We start from the raw sequence: 25,015 nt of genomic DNA on the forward strand, positions 1-25,015 counted from the left end.
CAGACAGTATGATGACCCAAAAGTTTCTCTCCCCACACAAAGCATTGTGCCCCCCACAGTATGTTTCCCCAAACAGTATGATATCCCCATAGTCTTCACCCACAGTTATATACACCTGCAGTAAATTCACCTATACCATATGATGCACTCACAGTCCCCCTCCAACAGTATGATGCCCTTAGACACAGTATGATGTTTCCAATACAGCATGATGACCATACAGTCCTTCCAACACAGTTTGATGCCCCCACACAAACATCATTCTTACCCGTTACATGCATTCTCACTCCTCCTGTGTTACTGAACTCGTCTCTGTTAGGTTGTGCCTGAAAGACCTGCAAAACCATTCAGAACTTCAGAATCTACCTTGATAGAATGCTGTAAAGTAAAAAGTAATATACGTCATTCCTATTTGGAGCGTAGGCGCACAAGTATGGTATTCAGCCATGGATAGAATGCCGGTTGGGATCTGTCAGTTCCCTTCGCCACTATTATATTTAACTCTATGTTCTAAGTAAACAAGTGCAGTTGAAAATCAGGACATATCCCCAACCTCCCGGGACAGCGGAAACAAAATTTGTGACTGTTCTGCTTGATCTAGAACAATTGGCACCTTTGTGTATTAATGCTTGTATCTTATGGACATCCCTTTGTTTACCCGGGCAAGGGTGCTACATCAACCTCTTCACTCCACATACTGTAGCTTTTCCACTATTCATGTAAATGTTATAAAGCTTCCAACCAATCATTTAATCTTGAAATTAATAAGAAATGGAGAACTATAAAAAATGAAATCTTTCCTTTGAAATGGGTCCTTAAAGTGAATCTGTCAGTAGGATCTACCCTCCTAAGCCATCTATAAGGGCATGTAGGTCATAGGAAGCTGAAAAAAATGACACCCTGATATCTGCGATACGCCGATAAGAAAACTTATTTCAGCGAAATCCGTGTTTTTCTAATATGCAGATTAGATGTTAAGATCTATGGACTGCACACAGATCTCCCCGAGAATCTGCCTCTAGAGGGCTCTGCAGTGAGATCAGGAGTGGAGACTGTCAGTCAATGCATGTCTCACACTGGTAAGGCCCCCTTTCATTTAAAGTAAACTTTGGAGGCAGATTCTCAGGGAGTCCAGCCCATAGATTTTAACAGTTCATTTACAGCTTAAGAAAAATGGGGATTTCTCTGGAATAAGACATCAAAGTGCTCAATTTTCCTCCTCTCCACAACAGAGCCTGTAAAAACTGCTCCGTGCAGAGCTAAGCTGTGTTTGTTGCCTGTTGTTTAGTGCTGTGACACTGTGAATGGTTCTCAAATCAACATCAAGAAGCAGCGTTTGCAGTTTAATGTCACTGCTCTATCAGGAGCAATTAAAAATCAAAAAACACATCTCAACTCTGCACTGCCTAGTTATTACAAGCTGCATTGTGTAAGCGTGCAGGAAAGTTTAGCTCTGCTAGAAACCAGCTAACAATGGGGTAAAATCACACAGGCAGCTATAATGATGGCAGAACATAAAATCAGCGAGCGTGCTGTACAGGAGCAGAGAGTGCACAGAACCATAAGGAGAATCTAACACTTAGACTAGCTTGATGATAACTCAGAGAAGTGGGGCTAGTCAGGAGCTCATCGGAGAGTGAGTGGGGGGTCTGCTGCACTAAAGAGAAGCAAAGTGCTGCTGGGAAATGCAGTTTTGGAAGATACTAACAGGGCCGCCCATTCTGCTATTAGAAACTAGATGCACAGATGGGCAGACAGAGATGAAAAGAGACACAAATGTACAAGAAAGAAACGTTATGTTGGGATTAGGCTGTATATCCAATAATTTAATTTTAGGAATCTACAAATTCACTGGACTATGGTTTTTTTTTTCCAGCAACACAATGAATCTAACAAAAAATTATCAGGTGCATGTGGGAGTCAGCAAACACAAGAATAAGTGGATCTTTCTTATGTCAAGGCTTCATTGTCCCGTGTGCATGTCTCTTTGTCAGGTTCTCTCCACCTGTACAACCCATGTAATAGAACAAGCATGAGAGTCTCCTTGTGTTTGATGTCGGATAGCATTGTATACCTACAAAGTCCAGGTGTCCTAGACCTTCTTAGATCTTTAGGCTTGTTTGAAAACTTTACAAGACATTGACTATTTAAAGTTTGCCATCACATCCATGTTTCATCGGTTCCACTGCTTGACTGTCTAAGTCTGATTTCCATATTAATGACAACTTTCAGCGAGGTTCACGGAGGGTACCTTTTAAATAAAAAAATGTGATAACATAGTCGCTTAATCACTTGATTTTTAGTAATATAAGAATTTGTATCACTCAGTCTCTGTTTTGAATAAACATGAAGATTTTCTTTCCTCGTCATTAGAGTTGAGCGATACCGTCCGATACTTCAAAGTATCGTATCGGATGGTATCGGCCGATCTTTAAAAAAAGTATCGGTATCGCCGATTCCGATACCGGAAGTCCCATTCAAGTCTATGGGACTTCCGGTATCGGAATAAGAAAAACCCTTTCCTGCCCTTGTACAGCCTCTCTGGGGTCTGTACGGGCCTTTCGGGGGGCTGTGCCGGCCTGCCAGGGGGTCTGTGCAGGCTCCGGTGGTCTGTGCCGGCCTGCCGGGGGGCTGTGCCGGCCTGCCGGTGGTCTGTGCAGGCTCCGGTGGGCTGTGCCGGCCTGCCGGGGGGCTGTGCCGGCCTGCCGGGGGGCTGTGCAGGCTCCGGGGGGCTGTGCCGGCCTGCCGGGGGGCTGTGCCGGCCTGCCGGTGGTCTGTGCAGGCTCCGGGGGGATGTGCCGGCCTGCCGGGGGGCTGTGCCGGCCTGCCGGTGGTCTGTGCAGGCTTCGGGGGTCTGTGCAGGCATCGTCCGATGGGACTACAAGTCCCATCGGGCGATGCCTGCTACCATGACAGTGATTGACACATTAGCCAATGATGGGACAGTAATAGTCCTATCATCCGGCTAATGTGTTGAATGTAAAAAAAAAAAAAAAAAATTACATGCTACATACATGCTACATACATACAACATGCATACTACATACATGCTACATTCATACTACATACTACATACATGCTACATACATGCTACATTCATACTACATAAATACTACATGCAACATACATACTACATATATACTACATACATACTACATATATACTACATGCATGCTACATACATACTGCATGCTACATACATACTACATGCTACATACATACTACATGCTACATACATACCACATATATACTACATACATACTACATGCATGCTACATGCTACATACATAACACATATATACTACATGCATGCTACATACATAGTACATGCTACATGCATGCTACATACATACTACATGCTACATACTACATATATACTACATGCATGCTACATACATACTACATGCTACATACTACATATATACTACATGCATGCTACATACATACTACATGCTACATACATACTACATATATACTACATGCATGCTACATACATACTACATGCTACATACATACTACATATATACTACATGCATGCTACATACATACTACATGCTACATACATACTACGTATATACTACATGCATGCTACATATATACTACATGCTACATACATACCACATACATACTACATACATGCTACATGCTACATATATACTACATATATACTACATGCATGCTACATACATACTACATGCTACATACATACTACATATATACTACATACATACTACATACATACTACATGCATGCTACATACATACTACATACATACTACATGCTACATACATACCACATACATACTACATACATACTACATGCTACATACATTCATACATATATACTACATGCATGCTACATACATACTACATATATACTACATGCATGCTACATACATACTGCATGCTACATGCATGCTACATACATACTACATACATACTACATGCTACATACATACCACATATATACTACATACATACAATACATTCATACAATACATACATAGACATACAGTACATATAACATAGAGTAACATACTTACCAATACTTGTCACATTGTTCCCCGAAGCCATTGTCTTTTCCGGAATAAATATTAACATAACAAACCACAAAAATACTCACCCACGATCCGAAGCAGTCCACGAGTGTGTCCCACGACGATCTTGGGTAGAGAACTGCAGCATCAGCTGATGCTGCCGTTCTCTACGGGCTGCAGGAATCCAATGACGGAAGGTAGGTATCCTTCCGCACTGTATTCCTCCGCCACTTAAAAAAAAAAAAGTCCCTAGTCTCACTTTATGCCATTGCTGTGTGGGAAATTCCCACACAGCAATGGCATAAAGTGAGACTAGGGACTTTTTTTTTTTAAGTGGCGGAGGAATACAGTGCGGAAGGATACCTAACTTCCGTCATTGGATTCCTGCAGCCCGTAGAGAACGGCAGCATCATCTGATGCTGCAGTTCTCTACCCAAGATCGTCGTGGGACACACTCGTGGACTGCTTCGGATCGTGGGTGAGTATTTTTGTGGTTTGTTATGTTAATATTTATTCCGGAAAAGACAATGGCTTCGGGGAACAATGTGACAAGTATTGGTAAGTATGTTACTCTATGTTATATGTACTGTATGTCTATGTATGTATTGTATGAATGTATTGTATGTATGTAGTATATATGTAGTATGTATGTGGTATGTATGTAGCATGTAGTATGTATGTAGCATGCATGTAGTATGTATGTAGTATGTATGTAGTATGCATGTAGTATGTATGTAGCATGTATGTGGTATGTATGTGGTATGTATGTAGCATGTAGTATGTATGTAGCATGCATGTAGTATATATGTAGTATGTATGTAGCATGTAGTATGTATGTAGTATGTATGTAGTATGTATGTGGTATGTATGTAGCATGTAGTATGTATGTAGTATGTATGTAGTATGTATGTAGTATGCATGTAGTATATATGTAGTATATATGTAGCATGTAGCATGCATGTAGTATGTATGTAGTATGCATGTAGTATGTATGTAGCATGTATGTGGTATGTATGTGGTATGTATGTAGCATGTAGTATGTATGTAGCATGCATGTAGTATATATGTAGTATGTATGTAGCATGTAGTATGTATGTAGTATGTATGTGGTATGTATGTAGCATGTAGTATGTATGTAGCATGTAGTATGTATGTAGCATGCATGTAGTATGTATGTAGTATGTATGTAGTATGCATGTAGTATGTATGTAGCATGTATGTGGTATGTATGTGGTATGTATGTAGCATGTAGTATGTATGTAGCATGCATGTAGTATATATGTAGTATGTATGTAGCATGTAGTATGTATGTAGTATGTATGTGGTATGTATGTAGCATGTAGTATGTATGTAGCATGTAGTATGTATGTAGCATGCATGTAGTATATATGTAGTATGTAGTATGTATGTAGTATGTATGTGGTATGTATGTAGCATGTATTATGTATGTAGCATGCATGTAGTATGTATGTAGTATGTATGTAGTATGCATGTAGTATGTATGTAGCATGTATGTGGTATGTATGTGGTATGTATGTAGCATGTAGTATGTATGTAGCATGCATGTAGTATATATGTAGTATGTATGTAGCATGTAGTATGTATGTAGTATGTATGTAGTATGTATGTGGTATGTATGTAGCATGTAGTATGTATGTAGTATGTATGTAGTATGTATGTAGTATGCATGTAGTATATATGTAGTATATATGTAGCATGTAGCATGCATGTAGTATGTATGTAGTATGCATGTAGTATGTATGTAGCATGTATGTGGTATGTATGTGGTATGTATGTAGCATGTAGTATGTATGTAGCATGCATGTAGTATATATGTAGTATGTATGTAGCATGTAGTATGTATGTAGTATGTATGTGGTATGTATGTAGCATGTAGTATGTATGTAGCATGTAGTATGTATGTAGCATGCATGTAGTATATATGTAGTATGTAGTATGTATGTAGTATGTATGTGGTATGTATGTAGCATGTATTATGTATGTAGCATGCATGTAGTATGTATGTAGTATGCATGTAGTATGCATGTAGTATGTATGTAGTATATATGTAGTATGTATGTAGCATGTATGTGGTATGTATGTAGCATGTAGTATGTATGTAGCATGCATGTAGTATATATGTAGTATGTAGTATGTATGTATGTGGTATGTATGTAGCATGTAGTATGTATGTAGCATGCATGTAGTATGTATGTAGCATGCATGTATGTATGTAGCATGCATGTAGCATGCATGTAGTATGTATGTAGTATGTATGTAGTATGTATGTAGCATGCAGCATGTATGTAGCATGTATGTAGCATGTATGTAGTATGTATGTAGTATATATGTAGTATGTATGTAGCATGTAGTATGTATGTAGTATTTTTTTTTTTTAACATTTAACACATTAGCCGGATGATGGGACTACTACTGTCCCATCATTGGCTAATGTGTCAATCACTGTCATGGTAGCAGGCATCGCCCGATGGGACTTGTAATCCCATCGGACGATGCTTGCACAGACCCCCGAACATCAGCACAGCCCCCCGGCAGGCCGGCACAGCCCCCCGGCAGGCCGGTACAGACCCCCACAGGGTGCACAGACCACCGGCAGGCCGGCACAGCCCCCCGGCAGGCCGGTACAGACCCCCACAGTGTGCACAGACCACCGGCAGGCCGGCACAGCCCCCCGGCAGGCCAGTACAGACCCCCACAGGGTGCACAGACCACCGGCAGGCCGGCACAGCCCCCCGGCAGGCCGGTACAGACCCCGGGCAGTCCACACAGCCCCCCGGCAGGCCGGCACAGCCCCCCGGCAGGCCGGCAGAGACCCCCGGAAGGCCCGAAATGACGGCGCATCATGATGCGCACACACCGCGCATCATGATGACGTCAGGCCGTCAATCAACTGAACTTCCGATTCCGATGCCGAATTCCGATATTGAAAAAATATCGGAAGTCGGTATCGGAATTCCGATACAGCAAGTATCGGCCGATACCCGATACTTGCGGTATCGGAATGCTCAACACTACTCGTCATCACTAGTGTTGAGCATTCCGATACCGCAAGTATCGGGTATCGGCCGATACTTGCTGTATCGGAATTCCGATACCGACTTCCGATATTTTTTCAATATCGGAATTCGGCATCGGAATCGGAAGTTCAGTTGATTGACGGCCTGACGTCATCATGATGCGCGGTGTGTGCGCATCATGATGCGCCGTCATTTCGGGCCTTCCGGGGGTCTCTGCCGGCCTGCCGGGGGGCTGTGCCGGCCTGCCGGGGGGCTGTGTGGACTGCCCGGGGTCTGTACCGGCCTGCCAGGGGGCTGTGCCGGCCTGCCGGTGGTCTGTGCACCCTGTGGGGGTCTGTACCGGCCTGCCGGGGGGCTGTGCCGGCCTGCCGGTGGTCTGTGCACCCTGTGGGGGTCTGTACTGGCCTGCCGGGGGGCTGTGCCGGCCTGCCGGTGGTCTGTGCACCCTGTGGGGGTCTGTACCGGCCTGCCGGGGGGCTGTGCCGGCCTGCCGGGGGGCTGTGCTGATGTCCGGGGGTCTGTGCAAGCATCGTCCGATGGGACTACAAGTCCCATCGGGCGATGCCTGCTACCATGACAGTGATTGACACATTAGCCAATGATGGGACAGTAGTAGTCCCATCATCCGGCTAATGTGTTAAATGTTAAAAAAAAAAAATACTACATACATACTACATGCTACATACATACTACATATATACTACATACATACTACATACATGCTACATACATGCTACATACATGCTGCATGCTACATACATACTACATACATACTACATACATACTACATGCATGCTACATGCATGCTACATACATACATGCATGCTACATACATACTACATGCATGCTACATACATACTACATGCTACATACATGCCACATACATACTACATACTACATATATACTACATGCATGCTACATACATACTACATGCTACATACATACCACATACATGCTACATACATACTACATATATACTACATACATACTACATGCATACTACATGCATACTACATACATACTACATGCATGCTACATACATACCACATGCTACATACATACCACATACATACTACATACATACTACATACTACATATATACTACATGCATGCTACATACATACTACATGCTACATACATACTACATGCTACATACATACCACATACATACTACATACATACTACATACATACTACATGCTACATACATACTACATATATACTACATGCATGCTACATACATACTACATGCTACATACATACCACATACATACCACATACATGCTACATACATACTACATGCATACTACATACATACTACATGCATGCTACATGCTACATATATACTACATATATACTACATACATACTACATACATACTACATACATACTACATGCTACATACATACCACATACATACTACATACATACTACATACATACTACATGCTACATACATACTACATATATACTACATGCATGCTACATACATACTACATGCTACATACATACCACATACATACCACATACATACTACATGCATACTACATGCATACTACATACATACTACATACATACTACATGCATGCTACATACATACTACATGCTACATACATACCACATACATACTACATATATACTACATACATACAATACATTCATACAATACATACATAGACATACAGTACATATAACATAGAGTAACATACTTACCAATACTTGTCACATTGTTCCCCGAAGCCATTGTCTTTTCCGGAATAAATATTAACATAACAAACCACAAAAATACTCACCCACGATCCGAAGCAGTCCACGAGTGTGTCCCACGACGATCTTGGGTAGAGAACTGCAGCATCAGATGATGCTGCCTTTCTCTACGGGCTGCAGGAATCCAATGACGGAAGGTAGGTATCCTTCTGCACTGTATTCCTCCGCCACTTAAAAAAAAAAAGTCCCTAGTCTCACTTTATGCCATTGCTGTGTGGGAATTTCCCACACAGCAATGGCATAAAGTGAGACTAGGGACTTTTTTTTTAAGTGGCGGAGGAATACAGTGCGGAAGGATACCTACCTTCCGTCATTGGATTCCTGCAGCCCGTAGAGAACGGCAGCATCAGCTGATGCTGCAGTTCTCTACCCAAGATCGTCGTGGGACACACTCGTGGACTGCTTCGGATCGTGGGTGAGTATTTTTGTGGTTTGTTATGTTAATATTTATTCCGGAAAAGACAATGGCTTCGGGGAACAATGTGACAAGTATTGGTAAGTATGTTACTCTATGTTATATGTACTGTATGTCTATGTATGTATTGTATGAATGTATTGTATGTATGTAGTATATATGTGGTATGTATGTAGCATGTAGTATGTATGTAGTATGTATGTAGCATGCATGTAGCATGCAGTATGTATGTAGCATGCATGTAGTATATATGTAGTATGTATGTAGCATGCATGTAGTATATATGTATGAATGTATGTAGCATGTAGTATGTATGTAGTATGTATGTGGTATGTATGTAGCATGTAGTATGTATGTAGTATGTATGTAGCATGCATGTAGTATGTATGTAGTATGTATGTAGTATATATGTAGTATGTATGTAGCATGTAGTATGTATGTAGCATGCATGTAGTATATATGTAGTATATATGTAGCATGTAGCATGTATGTAGTATGTATGTGGTATGTATGTAGCATGTAGTATGTATGTAGCATGCATGTAGTATATACGTAGTATGTATGTAGCATGTAGTATGTATGTAGCATGCATGTAGTATATATGTAGTATGTATGTAGCATGTAGTATGTATGTAGCATGCATGTAGTATATATGTAGTATGTATGTAGCATGTAGTATGTATGTAGCATGCATGTAGTATATATGTAGTATGTAGCATGTAGTATGTATGTAGCATGCATGTAGTATATATGTAGTATGTAGCATGTAGTATGTATGTAGCATGCATGTAGCATGTACTATGTATGTAGCATGCATGTAGTATATATGTGTTATGTATGTAGCATGTAGCATGCATGTAGCATGCATGTAGTATGTATGTAGTATATATGTGGTATGTATGTAGCATGTAGTATGTATGTAGCATGTAGTATGTATGTAGCATGCAGTATGTATGTAGCATGCATGTAGTATATATGTAGTATGTATGTAGTATATATGTAGTATGTATGTTGCATGTAGTATTTATGTAGTATGAATGTAGCATGTATGTAGCATGTATGTAGTATGTAGTATGAATGTAGCATGTATGTAGTATGCATGTTGTATGTATGTAGCATGTATGTAGCATGTAATTTTTTTTTTTTTTTTTTACATTCAACACATTAGCCGGATGATAGGACTATTACTGTCCCATCATTGGCTAATGAGTCAATCACTGTCATGGTAGCAGACATTGCCCGATGGGACTTGTAGTCCCATCGGACGATGCCTGCACAGACCCCCGAAGCCTGCACAGACCACCGGCAGGCCGGCACAGCCCCCCGGCAGGCCGGCACAGCCCCCCGGAGCCTGCACAGACCACCGGCAGGCCGGCACAGCCCCCCGGCAGGCCGGCACAGCCCCCCGGAGCCTGCACAGCCCCCCGGCAGGCCGGCACAGCCCCCCGGCAGGCCGGCACAGCCCACCGGAGCCTGCACAGACCACCGGCAGGCCGGCACAGCCCCCCGGCAGGCCGGCACAGACCACCGGAGCCTGCACAGACCCCCTGGCAGGCCGGCACAGCCCCCCGAAAGGCCCGTACAGACCCCAGAGAGGCTGTACAAGGGCAGGAAAGGGTTTTTCTTATTCCGATACCGGAAGTCCCATAGACTTGAATGGGACTTCCGGTATCGGAATCGGCGATACCGATACTTTTTTTAAAGATCGGCCGATACCATCCGATACGATACTTTGAAGTATCGGACGGTATCGCTCAACTCTAGTCATCACTAATGATGTAGCTATTTGGGTGCATTACTGAACGTCACAATACCTTCCTTTCAAGCATTAGCAGCTCGTTATACACTTCTACACATGGGATTGTTCCACACTTAGGACTATTCACTAATTGTAATTAAAAAAATGTCAAATTAGTTGTATTGCCTTTACTAGTGACAGATTTTTCAATGGCTAGTCATATTTGTGTGTAATGCATTTCTTTAAACATCACAAAAATAGTCATATTTTTTAAACAAATGTACAATTTACCCTTACTTTTAGTAAAAAATGCATTTTAAAACCCTACTGCAAAGACTTAACTCAGTAGACACGAGAGCTTAGCAGAGCAGAGTCCTATCAGTCAGCCTATGTCTTATCCTTTTGAGAAGGCCTTTGTAAGTGAAAACACAACCCCAACTGGATTCCTAACCACTATCACTGGCTTTTTATAGAACTACTATTTTAACCCCTTAGGGTTGCCCGATGGTTGCAACTAAGCTACTGAAACTTTCAAGGAAATCAAGTCTTCAGACCATTGTTGCTCAGTGCTGTGCATTGGTCAGTGTAAACAAGAGGCCTTGTTTGGACAGTGCAGAACCTCTGCTGGGAAAGAGGGTAAGCTGCTCTTGGCATTAGACATGGGTGTAAATTTTAGCTCTAGTATAAACTGTATAAACTTCTGCCAAAGCCAGGCTCATTGACACTGTCCACAATCATCATTTAACTCCACACCTTGTACACTTTTTCAGAAGTGTCAATATCAATAGACCTATTACTATAAGAGCATTTGGCCCGTCAGTCACAGCTTTATTAGGCCCCACAGTTCGTCTTTTGTTAGTGTTGAGGATGCCATACATTGAAGTCAATCACTACTAAGTGTTTTCACCAGTTGTTGTGGGTCGCCCTCCCAGGGCTGTGGGGTACTCGGTACCGGGCCCGTGTCAGTGGGATGTGTCACAGCAGCGGTGACCCGGTCCGTGGCCCTGGGCGCCCAAGTTATGGGGAAATGTAGTTAATGAAATGGAATAGTTCGTGACGCCACCTGTGGTGTTTGGCAAGCAAGATGTTAAGCCAATGCTGCGTGCAGATCCTCTGGGGCTGATGGTGTGGTGCAGCATAGATGGTGTAGCTCCCCACAGGTGAAGCTGTAACCCCAGGGCAGTGTATAGGCGCAGGTGGTGTGAGGAGTGTTGGTACCCAGATGTAGCAGTGCTGACGGCGTTGGCGCCCAAGTGAATGGAGGACACCAGAGCTTGTAGTTCCAAAGCTTTACTCACAGTTCATGGTACACACTGGTGCCTGCCTCCGTGCCGTGTCCTCTGGGGTAGAGACTCAATCAACCTCCCGGGCAAGTCAGGATTCTCCTCTCCAACAACCCGCCAACATGTACCTCTCCTGAACGACTCCTCTATTGCGCCTTGTAGTGTGAAGAGCTCCAGTACCGTAGTACTCTGAAGTTCCTCCTGTCAGATCTTCCTAACAACTCTACTTGTATGATAGACAGCTGTAGCCTCTCTCGGGGACTCCCTCCTCTGGCGCCCTGGCTCTCTATTCATTTGCTGTTGTGTCCCAAGTCTTGGATGGGAGTAGTGCATTTACAGCCAATTACTCCACCGGTGTCTGCTGCAGAACCATAAGTGTCCATACAACCTCGGGGACCGGGCCCTGGCCTTTCGCTGAGAACCTATAGGCATGGTTCCTCTTCCAACCCACAACTCCTCTCTTTTCTCATACTGCTTCGTTCCGCGCTGTTCCTTCTCTCTTATGAAAGCTTAGGTTGCAGTTCTACGTCTTTCACCTTCTGTTCCTTTCCCGTGTCAGCTGGCTCAGATCACTGAGGCAGCTGCAGCACTCCTTCCTCTCTCTCTCTTGGACCCATCCTCAGTCTCTCCTGACTGACTGTCCTTCTCCCGCCTGACCTCCCGTCAGACTGACCTGTCATTCTAAACCTTCCTAACCTTTTATATATCTCAACTCCACCCACCTCCCAGCACATCTCGTGTTACGAAGCAAGGACCCACGAAAGGTGCTCTGCTATCCTCTAAGCATGCAGCCGCAATCAGGTCCATTGCTGAATTGTCCTGTGTGTGGGTGCAGGTGTTGGAATGTGGAAAGGAGTTCCCAACTTACCTAGGTGGTGGGGCACTACACCTTAGGAGAAGGTGCAGTACCAATGTGGTGACTGAGCCTCAGGGGCGCCACAGTTGCATTTTGAATAGATGGTGGTCCTGTAAGATGCCTTCAAAATGTAAAGACACTAAAAGTTCACACATTCAATTTTAGCTCCATGTAAAACTATGACTCCAGCAATTCACTTCTATGGAGATTATTTGAGTTCATGATTTACATATAGTGTTATCATGGCCCCCACAGTAGACCTCAAACTGTAAAATGCCCCCTGCATTAGCTCCCACACTATATAATGACCACCAGGGTAGGCCCCAAACTGAGTAATGGCCCCCACATTAGCGTACACACTTAGTGTATAATGGCCCCCACAATTTGAGGACCCCCTACAGATGTCCCTACAATGTTTGACAGTTCCAACCACCATATAAGAGCCTCCATAATGTATGAGGGTCCCCGCAATGTATGAAGGCCCCCAAAATAGTCCACACACTGTATTATTGTCCCCACAGTAGTCCACAAACTGTATAATGGCGCCCACATTAGCTCTCACACTGTATAATGGCCCACACACTAGCCCCCAAACTATATAATGGCGTTCACATTAGCCCGCAAACTGCATAATGGACCCCATATTAGCCCACAAAATGTATAATGGTCCCCACACTTTATCCCGTAGTCCCTACAATGTATGAGGGCCCCCCACTGTTTCAGGGTCCCCCACAGTAACCTCCACATTGTATGAGGTCTCCCATAATTTAGGATGGCCCCATAGTCACACCACAAGCTCTATTTAAAATAAAAAACATAATATACTCACTTACTTCAGGAATCCAGGATTCTGATGCGGGCCTTGCATACCAATGTGCTGATGTTATAGTACTGACGCATGCACATGACATTAGGGTCCCGGTGGGGAACGATGACATCATTATGCGGGAACTCTGGCATCCTGTGAGTGTATCGGCACCTCTGCCAGTTCATCGCCATGTCTGCAAGTCAATTTAAGCCTGCGGCCTACAGAAAGGAGAGCAGTAGTGCAGGGAGAGCATGTCTCCCTGCTCTACAGCAGAGCTTAACTATATCGGCATGCTCCAGATGGGCTCCTCTGAGTTTAGGACCTGGTGCGACTGCACCATCGCCCCCCCCCGGTAACCACGCTACTGATATAGCTAATTGAAAACTTAGCATTATATACCACAAGCATAAAGGTATTAGAACACTCCTCCTCCTGAATCACTGAATTCAGGTTTTCATTCAGTCCCATTACCACAAGTGTGAAAAATCCTTGCAGTCTAACATTGAAAAAATGGTTGCTTCTAAAGAGCTCACTGAATTCAAGTATGGTCTTGAAATAAGAAGTCAGTGTCTGTCAAGTCAGTTCATGACACTTCTTTACTTTTAAAAATCTGCAATCAACTGTATAACAAAAGTGGTAGAACCACAGTGCCGTGGACTGAGGAGAGCCTTGATGGGTGGCACTAGGTGAACACCTGACTCTTCGCTAGAGGCCCTGATGGTGAGGTTAGACTTGGCTCCGGATAGACGCCAGGTGCTACTCCAGGACAGGCCTCAGACACATGGCAGCTGACCCCCAAATGGGCAGGTAGTCGGAACGGCCAGGAATGGATAGACTAGGTGGGTACAGGCAGGCCCAGCAGGAACTGGCAGACACGGCTGGAACACGGACTGGAACAGCAGGTGCAGGCAGGTATGGATGGTATACAGACTGGCAGGCAGGTGCTGGCGGGCACAGCTGGTATACAGGCAGGTATGTGCTGGCAGTCATGGCTGGAATACAGGCAGGTAGGTGCTGGCAGTCATGGCTGGTATACAGGCAGGTAGATGCTGGCGGGCACAGCTGGTATGCAGGCAGGTAGGTGCTGGAAGTCATGGCTGGTATACAGGCAGGCAGGTACTGGCGGGCACGGCTGGTATACAGGCAGGTAGGTGCTGGCAGTCACGGCTGGTATACGGACAGGTAGGTGCTGGCAGCAAGGCTGGTATACAGGCAGGCAGGTGCTGGTGGGCTTGACTGGTATACAGACAAGCAGGTGCTGGAGGGCACAGCTGGAATATAGGAGCACAGGGCAAGTACAAGCAGACAAGTTCAGGCAGGTATACTGGCTGGCAGGTACAGGGGATCTGAGAACTAGCAAGCGTGCAGACTATAGACATAACAGGTTGCTCAGGCACTTCCAAACAGGTGGAGGTGCTTTAAATAATAAGTGTCTCCCAGCCATTGCCTGGAAACACTTTATGGCAGTGTGAGTTATCCCTTTAAGAGAGTGGGAGCTTCTTAAAGTATTATTGAAAGGTGGAAACTGTTAGGAGCGATAGAAGAGTCACCAAGTGATAAATAGTGCATAGTGCATAATAGTCACCAATGTTCTGCTGGCTAAAAAGTTCCAAATCTTTTCTAGCATTAATATCAGTACAGAGTTGTGCACCTGGAGTTTCATATACTAGTTTTCCATGGCCCAGCAACTGCATGGCTTACAACACCATGCATAACGCCAAGAGTCGGATGCAGTGGCATAAAGCATGCCGCCTCTGGACTCTGGAAAAATGTTCTAAGAATTGATGAATTGCACTTCTGGAACCGGCAGTCAGGATGTATTTGGGTCTGGCGAGAACGTTACCTGTCTGACCGCATTCTGCCAACTGTAACGTCTTTTGGGGGAGGGAAAATGATATGGAGCTGTTTTCAAGGGTGTCGTTGGCCCCTTCATTGCATTGGTGGAAGATCTTAATGATAGCAAAGCCACAAAACAAGACTAAAGCCTTCAAAAATTTAAATTACTCAGCAGAAAAAAAAGGGCAGCACTGCTTACCTGCCCAGATTTTAGAACAAATGCACTGCAGGGTGCAGCCAGCCGATATAGCAAGATGTTAACAACACAGGTGCAAAATACCAAATTAACAGCCACTCTCCACCTACCCATTCCTGGAGGGGGCGACTGCTTAGTATACATTTGCACAATGAAGACCCGCATAGGGTGCTGTTCACATAAGGGTACTGCACAGTGCCTGGTTCACAGCCTATTAGTCACACCCCTACTATTTGAGTAGGTGGGCTGGCCAGCACACCCCGAATGCATCGCAGTGTAAACACCCCTCATACGAGACCAGACGTGTTTGGGCTTGGCTGCACCCCAAAATATACAGTGCACAAAATACACGAAAATAGTGAGGTATTGGTTGATATTTTGGCCAATATATGCAAGTTCGCAATCCACGTCAAGGATTTTTGGAGGCTTTGGTCTTCTTTTGTGGCTTTGCTATTATTTTGGCCAAAATATCAACCAATACCTCGCTATTTTCGTGTAATTTGTGCACTATATTTTTTGGGATGCAGCCATGCCCATACACGTCTGGTCTCGTAGGGTTGTTCACACTGAGAAGCATTGAGGGTGTGCTGGCCAGCCCACCTAATCGAATAGTAGGGGGCGTGAATAATAGGCTATGAACCAGGCACTGTGCAGTACCCTTATGTGAACAGCGCCCTATGCGGGCCTTCATTGTGCAAATGTATACTAAGCAGTCGCCCCCTCCAGGAATGGGTAAGTGGAGAGTGGCTGTTGATCTGGTATTTTGCACCTGTGTTGCTAACATCTTGCTATATGGGCTGGCTGCACCCTGTAGTGCATTTGTTCTAATATCTGGGCAGGTAAGCAATGCTGCCCTTTTTTTTCTGCTGTGTAATTGAGATCTTAATGATTCAGAATGTCAAGACATTGTGGGTAGCTGTATCTTCCAACTTTGTGGGAACTTTGTGAAAGGCCTTTTTCCGTTCTATCATGACTGCGCCCCAGTGCACAAAGCAAGGTCCATAATTATAATAATCATTTATAGATAATAATTTGTTGTAGAAGAACTTGACTGACTGCACAAAACCCTGAGCTCAACCTTATCAAACACTTTTGAGATAAACTAGAACAGAGATTGCAAGCAGACCCTCTTGTCCTGTATCAGTGATTGACCTCCCAAATGCTCTTCTGGAGGAGTGAGAAAAAAATTCCCACAGATATCCACACTTCCCGAAGAGTGAAAGCTTTAATAGCTACACAAAAGCAGTTGGGAGGGTGGTGGGTAAGTATAAAATGTAGATGTCCCACTAATTTTATCCATATACTGTATTATGTAAAATCACAATTATAAGTCCCAATGCTCTAGAACCACAATTTTTAGTGTTCAATTGGTTTGCGATGTTATGCAGAAAAAATAGCTTCCTCCCCAGTTATTTCTACTTACACAATGAGGAGTTTAACAACTAAACATCGAACGTATGAAATATATATCTCATGGGAATCAAAAATAGTGCGAACATATAAATCCCCTAAAACAAATTTTTTTATTTAATACATTAAAAAACACCTATCCCAGTGAAAAATGGCCAATGCCAAAAGTAACCAGACCTAAACTGGGATGCTACATAGCCCTACTATAAGGCTCACTGATACCTTCCTAGCCGTGGAGGTTGGCACCCTACAAACGAGAATTGGCGCCCCCACTCAACGAGGACTGTCCCTCACTCCCCTACCAGTCCCTATTCAGACAGGAGGGAAAACAATAATCCGATAGGGCATTCTGAAGTTTCATTTCTGCACTAAGCTCGAGCAAAACCTCAAACAATTGATATTGTCCTGATAAAACCCCCACACGGGGGTATATTAACCAATAAATTGCTTGTCATATGTGGGTATGCCCTTATGATATTATAGCAGTGAACATTCAAATTGCCTTAGGCTAAAATAGGACCCCGCTACAGGCGGGGAAACGCATCGGGGTTGACCTGCACATGATAAGTGACTTTGTTTATTATACTATGATTCATAATAAACCCTTGAGAGGGGTGAGTGTGTATTATCTGTCTGTCGGACATATTAGTCTGTCACATATGATCATGATGTGGAGGTATTAGATTTTTTTATCTTTAATATTATCCTGGGGTCCTATTTTAGCCTAAGGCAATTTGAATGTTCACTGCTATAATATCATAAGGGCATACCCACATATGACAAGCAATTTATTGGTTAAGGCCTCTTTCACACATCAGGTTTTCGCCGTCAGGCGCGATCCGGCGCTTTTGACAGAAACCGGATCCGGCGAAATGCAATGCCGGATCCGGTTTCCCCCCCATTGACTTACATTAGAGCCGGATCGAGCCAGATGGCCATGCGTTTCATCCGATTTTTGCCGGATCCGGCAATGTGACGCGATCCGGCGTCTGGAAAAAACGGCTACTGTAACGTTTTTTGTCTCCGGCGAAAAAGCCGGACACGCCGGATCCGGCGCGTCCGGCTTTTTCACACAATGAAAGCCTATGAGCGCCGCAATGCGCCTGATCCGGCGAAAGCCGGATCCGGTGGCCGGATCCGGTTTTTTTGGTCTGAGCATGCTCAGTAGCTCTGCCCACAAGACATATATAAAAGCAAGACAGTGGGACCCACAGCCACACCCAACATGCCACCCAAGAAAGCAACCAAGCGCAGGAGAAGGCAGGAGACCACTGCAGCACCATCAGCACCACCACCACCCCTAATGGAGCAGCAAATGGAACATGCTGAGGAGGGGAGGCCAGCAGCAGATGAGAGACGGTAATTATCAAATCCCCCATTCCTCCAAACTAGGGCTATTGAATATCAAGATATTCATTGGCCCTTTGTTTCTCTTTATTCAACAGCCGCCCAATAGATGCAGCAGCAGCAGCAGCAGCAATGGCAGCAGCTGGAACACCACCCACAGGCATGGAGTGTGGCCACCAGGAAGACAGCACATCATCTTCGGGGAGCCCTCCCTCGCATCGTCAGCGTTTGACGGTAAGTTTTTATTTCCAAAATCCATCATCTCTGTAATATATGTCTATTCATTGCCTTTTATTTCAAAACAGGATTCACGAGATGAAGAGGAGCTCCCAGAAGAAGAAGGAAGGGGTGGACAGACACTTGGAGTGGGCTCACAAATGGTAAGTTTTTTGCATCAAACGCAGAAACACAACATCACACTACACACAACACATAGAAAACAATGTTCTGCAGACCACACACAGCAAACAAATGCCTACATCCAAAGACATAACATTTTTTGTTTTCTTCTCTAGTCTTCCCAATCTGGTGCTCGGCCAAGAGGTCCTCGCAGTGCCTCCCAGGGTCGTCGGCGACAGCAACGCGGCGGTCACCAGCGTGTAAGTATAAATATTTTTGCTTTGTTTTTTTGCACTTTTTATTTCATTTCTTTTGTGGAGGCTAATTATGTTATTTTTGTCTTTTTCTTTAACAGCCTTCACAGCGTGCTCCCGACTCTGACGGTGAGGATGGAGGACTCGATGTGGACCACCTCATCGATCTCGTCAGAGAAAGGGAGCCGCTCTGGAATATGGCTGACCGCCGCCATGCTGACCTTATCGTTACCCGACGACTCTGGGAGGAAATCTGTTCGCTCCTTGTGGGCCGCTGGGAGGACCTCGATGCTCGGGCCCAGATTAAAGAGCGTAAGTATATACAGTACCGGTTGCTTGATGTAAACCAGTGTTTCCCGAACTCCAGTCCTCGTGGTCCCCACGGATCATGTGTTCAGGATTTCTATTTACTATGGAAATCCTGAAAACATGACCCCTGGGGACCATGAGGACTGGAGTTTGGGAAACACTGATGTTGTATACTAACCACTCCTTTCTCGTTTCAGGGAACAGAATTGTGAATCGGTGGCGGTCTGTGAGGGATCGTTTCAAGAAGGAGTTCAATAAAGAGATGCGGGCCCCGAGTGGATCTGGAGGACGCAGGAGCAAGTACAAGTACGCACAAGCCCTGTCGTTCCTCCGGGAAACAATGGTCACTAGAAGGTAAATATTACACACCACATGTGAAAAAAAATGTTAAATGTAACTTTTTTTTTTCAGCCAGGGCCATACCATGTCACTATTTTAATTGTTTTTTTTTCTCTTTATTCCACAGCACGGTGAGCAGCACTCGGGAGCCTGCACGGTTGGACCCTTCTGAGGCGATCCCTGAGGAGACCGGCACCGAGGGACACTTCGACCGCCCCAGTACATCTGCACCTTCCCAGCCTTCCCACACATTCGACCCATCTGTCCCATCCACCAGCACAGGAGCATCGTGGCCGCCTACATTACATGAAGCTGCTGGTGAGGAGATCGCTTTCCCTTTACCCCACCCTTCTGCCCCTGCCACCTCTAGTACACCTGCGGGTACTGGGCGGCAGTGGCAGAGGGGTCAGGAAAAGAGTTATGCGCCAGAGTTCTTGCATCTGAATGCATCTTTCCAGAACTGTCTAAAAGTCTTGTCAGAGCAAATCTCCGCAGGCTTTCAGCAGATCAACTCCAGCATTCTGGAGGTGAAGACACTTCTGCAAACCATGCATTCAGAAGCAAGATCTTCGCCAAACCACACCTTTTTCAGGTCTGTTGTGGAGCGCATGGCAACACTATCTCCTACCCAGCAGATGCATGTAATGCATTCGTGCCACGGTGCTCTACAGCATGTTAAAAAAAAAATATTTTAAATAAAAGTTAAATTATTGTTTACACTGGTTGTCTGTCATTTCTTTCTGCAGCGAAATATGTTTAAAAAAAAGGTTAAATACAGGGTATTTAAAAGGTAAAAAGGTATTCAAAACCAGGTATATAACTGTGGGTAAATTTTAGCTTTTTGCCACAGTTGTGTTCCTGGTTGTGTTTGAAGCAAAGTATTTCACCTGAAAAGTTGTGTTTATTGTTGGTGATTTCCTAACAATGTACACAACTTTTGTTAAAAGGTGAAATACTTTGCATAAAACACAACCAGGTACACACCTGTGGCCTAAAGCTAAAAATAGAGACCATGACAAGATAGCCAACTTTGGTTGGCAAAGGTATATACTGTTGGTACAATTTTAAAAACCGGATCCGGCGTAATCCGTCGAAAAACGGATAGAAAAATGGATGAACCGGATGAGACGGATCCGGTTTTGTCTGTCAAGAACAAGATGGATCCGGCAGAAAACCGGATCCGGCACATCAGGTTTTACAAAACATTTGCCGGATCCGGCATTCCGGCACGACGCCGGATCGCGCCTGACGCCGAAAACCTGATGTGTGAAAGTAGCCTAATATACCCCTGTGTGGGGGTTTTATCAGGACAATATCAATTGTTTGAGGTTTTGCTCGAGCTTAGTGCAGAAATGAAACTTCAGAATGCCCTATCGGATTATTGTTTTCCCTCCTGTCTGAATAGGGACTGGTAGGGGAGTGAGGGACAGTCCTCGTTGAGTGGGGGCGCCAATTCTCGTTTGTAGGGTGCCAACCTCCACGGCTAGGAAGGTATCAGTGAGCCTTATAGTAGGGCTATGTAGCATCCTAGTTTAGGTCTGGTTATTTTTGGCATTGGCCATTTTTCACTGGGATAGGTGTTTTTTAATGTATTAAATAAAAAAATTCGTTTTAGGGGATTTATATGTTCGAGTTTAACAACAAGCCTCCTATTCTGCTGGTGATCCACTTGTAGCTCTACACATATATAATTAATAAGTTGGTGTTAAAGCCCCTACTTTATTTCCCACAGAGTACGATGTGCATGAAATAAAGGCATAATTAATGATATTTTTCTACTGCTGTGAACAAGCTGAAAACAAATTCTGAGATGTTTCTAATTTGAGTTGTTTGTAGTATAATGGCAGCATCAGGATAGAGATCTGTAATTTAACCCAGCGGTAAAAATAATAACAGACAACGCAGTCATGAAACGACTTTAACTTCGTTTGATTCAGAATTTATTCATAAAACAATTGTTCATTATGTGGATTTATTGAATTAATCACGGTAGGGTCTAAGTACCGGCTAAGTTTTGAAAATGCGGCCTGTATATCCTTAGAGATTGTATGACACCATATTGTGCCCTAGAACAAAGAATATCTCCATCATATTGTGCCCTCACATTAAATCAGAAGCTCACAGAGATATAGTACACCACACGGAGCTGTAAAATGGGCATTTAAATGAGGCCATATTGAAAAATAAATGGACTCCATACATTTTTGCTCTGAAGTCACTTAATGCTTTTGACTAAACATGAAATAGATATTCCTTCTTTATGAACAGATGCCAGAGACAGAGAATAAGACACTCTGCACCATGAGCATCCACATCATTTGCCATCCTGCAATACTTGGTGGGTTTTGATATTGGGATTTTGCCAAAGCCTCAGCCTCAAAGATCTCAGTAGTGAAACTGCCTCTGAGCAACCTGATTTAGACCTCATGTAGATGCCTGTATATCTCAAGTAAGGACCGCGACATAAGGACAGACCAGGAATTCCTGACCCAAACTCAACAGCCCCATAGGCATTGATGAGACTCTTCAATTCAGGTCAGGAGACCTGTGGGCACAGACCGGAAGTCACAGTCCATACTGTGATAGACAGATGTCTGAATGAGGCCTAACAGAGATCTACAGAATGAGGAATTGTCCAAACCCATTACACTCTTTAATGTTATAGGTAAACTAACATATTGGTGTGAAAAGTTTTATGTAATGCCCTCCAAGCATGGATTATATCTTATAGTATCTGGGCTATATTGTACTTTTTATGAGAGTGCAGGTAAAATGTCAGTATAGCGGTACACTTCATTGTGAAATGGATTAATTAAATAAGTTCTCTATGAACACATCTTTTCTTCTCTGTCCATTTTTTATATGTGTCATTTTATAAAAAGATTACGTTCAAAGATAATCTGTTCCATCTGACTTCCACCATGCTGCAGCTGTCCATGAATTTTCATACCTTTTTATAATTAACCGATGGTAATTTCTTGTGTGACATGATAAATGTCCTCATAGGTGAACCTTGTAGATTATACATTATTATTATTCATGCTTAGTTACAGTGGTTACATATTACCATGGGTAATTGTCTCTTTCAACAGGTCTTTCATGCAAGATGATGTTGTCAATATCTCACTGCCATGGTCTCTTTGCATTAGTTCTGTACCAATGGCTTGGAATTTCTTTCTCTCTCAACCTCGAGGATCCAAATGTGTGTAGCCACTGGGAAAGGTAAGCCTGTGTCGAGTGGGAGAACTGATGTCAAACTAATCTGTTTATAACAGAAACCGTAATGCATATTAGTAACATAGTTATTAAGGTTGAAGGAAGACTTTAAGTCCATCTAGTTCAACCCATATCCTATCCTAACCTGCCCTTACATGTTGATCCAGAGGAAGGCAAAAAAACCATGTGGCAAACAGTAAGCTTCACATTTGGGAAAAAAATTCCTTCCCGACTCCACATACGGCAATCAGACTAGCTCCCTGGATCAACGCAAAATCAAGGAAACTAGTGTATATAACCTGTAATATTATACTTTTCAAAAAAGGCATCCAGTCCCTTCTTAAATTTTAGTAGGGAATCACTCATTACAACATCATATGGCAGAGAGTTCCATAGGCTCACTGCTCTTACAGTAAAGAATCCGCGTCTGTGAGTATGCTTAAACCTTCTTTCCTCCAGACGTAGAGGATGCCCCCTTGTCCCCGTCACAGGTCGAAGAGTAAAAAGATCATTAGAAAGGTCTTTGTACTGTCCTCACATATATTTACATATTGTAATAAGGTCACCTCTAAGCCTTCATTTTGTCAAACTAAATAACCCCAAGTGTAATAACCTGTCTTGGTATTGCAGACCCCTCAGTTCCCTAATAACCTTTGTCGCTCTTCTCTGCACCCGCTTCAGTTCAGCTGTGTCTTTCTTATACACCGGAGACCAGAACTGTACACAGTATTCTAAGTGTGGTCGCACTAGTGACTTATATAGAGGTAAAATTATGTTCTCCTCATGAGCATCTATGCCTCTTTTAATGCATCCCATTATTTTATTTGCCTTTGCAGCAGCTGCCTGACACTGGCCACTAAATGTGAGTTTGTTGTCCACCCATACACCCAGGTCTTTTTCAGTGACAGTTTTGCCCAGTGTTTTACAATTAAGCACATAATTATATATCTTGTTTGTTCTACCCAAGTGCATTACCTTACATTTATCCCCACTAAAGCTCATTTGCCAATTATCAGCCAAGCTTCTAGTTTACATAAATCCTCCTGTAATATAAAATTGTCCTCCTCTGTATTGATTACCCTGCAGAGTTTAGTGTCATCTGCAAATATTGCAATTCTACTCTCTATGCCCCCTACAAGGTCATTAATAAATAAGTTATAAAGAAGCGGGCCCAATACTGACCCCTGTGGTACCCCACTGCTAACCATGACCCAGTCCGAGTGTGCTCCATTAATAACCACCATTTGTTTCCTATCCCTGAGCCAGCTCTTAACCCACTTACACATGTTTTCCCCTATCCCCATTGCTCTCATTTTATGTATCAACCTTTTGTGTGGCACCATATCAAAAGCTTTTGAAAAGTCCATATATACCACGTCCACTGCATTTCCTTGGTCCAGTCCGGAACTTACCTCTTTATAAAATCTTATCAGATTGGTCTGACAGGAACGGTCCCTTGTAAACCCATGTTGATATTGGGTCATGAGGTTATTCTTCTTCAGATACTCCAGTATAGTATCTCTTAGAAAACCCTCCAGGATTTTACCCACAGTAGAGGTTAAGTACACTGGCCTATAATTTCCAAGTTAAGTTTTTGTCCCCTTTTTGAATATTGGCACCACATTTGCCATACGCCAGTCCTGTGGTACAGACCCTGTTATTATGGAATCTTTAAAGATTAAAAATAATGGTCTATCTATGACTGTACTTAATTCCTGCAGTACTCGGGGGTGTATCCCTTCCAGGCCCGGGGATTTGTCAATTTAAGTGATTTTTAGACGCCGCCGTACTTCCTGCTGGGTTAAGCAGGTGACATTTAATGGAGAATT

At 43.6% G+C, this 25,015-nt stretch overlaps 1 protein-coding gene across 1 annotated transcript in view; it reads left to right on the top strand.

Annotated features, from left to right (window-relative positions):
* The window catches only part of MEGF10 (multiple EGF like domains 10), a 177,681-nt gene that overhangs the window by 48,893 nt on the left and 103,773 nt on the right, over positions 1-25,015 (top strand). The window contains exon 2 of the mRNA XM_073557265.1: positions 23,063-23,192. Within this exon, the coding sequence (XP_073413366.1) occupies positions 23,077-23,192 (116 nt within the window). The 5' untranslated portion in view covers positions 23,063-23,076. The remainder of the gene's footprint in view (positions 1-23,062; positions 23,193-25,015) is intronic.

This window comes from Dendrobates tinctorius, unplaced genomic scaffold, assembly GCF_039654945.1.
Source record: "Dendrobates tinctorius isolate UK_male_01 unplaced genomic scaffold, ASM3965494v1 ptg000003l, whole genome shotgun sequence".
Lineage (NCBI taxonomy): Eukaryota > Metazoa > Chordata > Amphibia > Anura > Dendrobatidae > Dendrobates > Dendrobates tinctorius.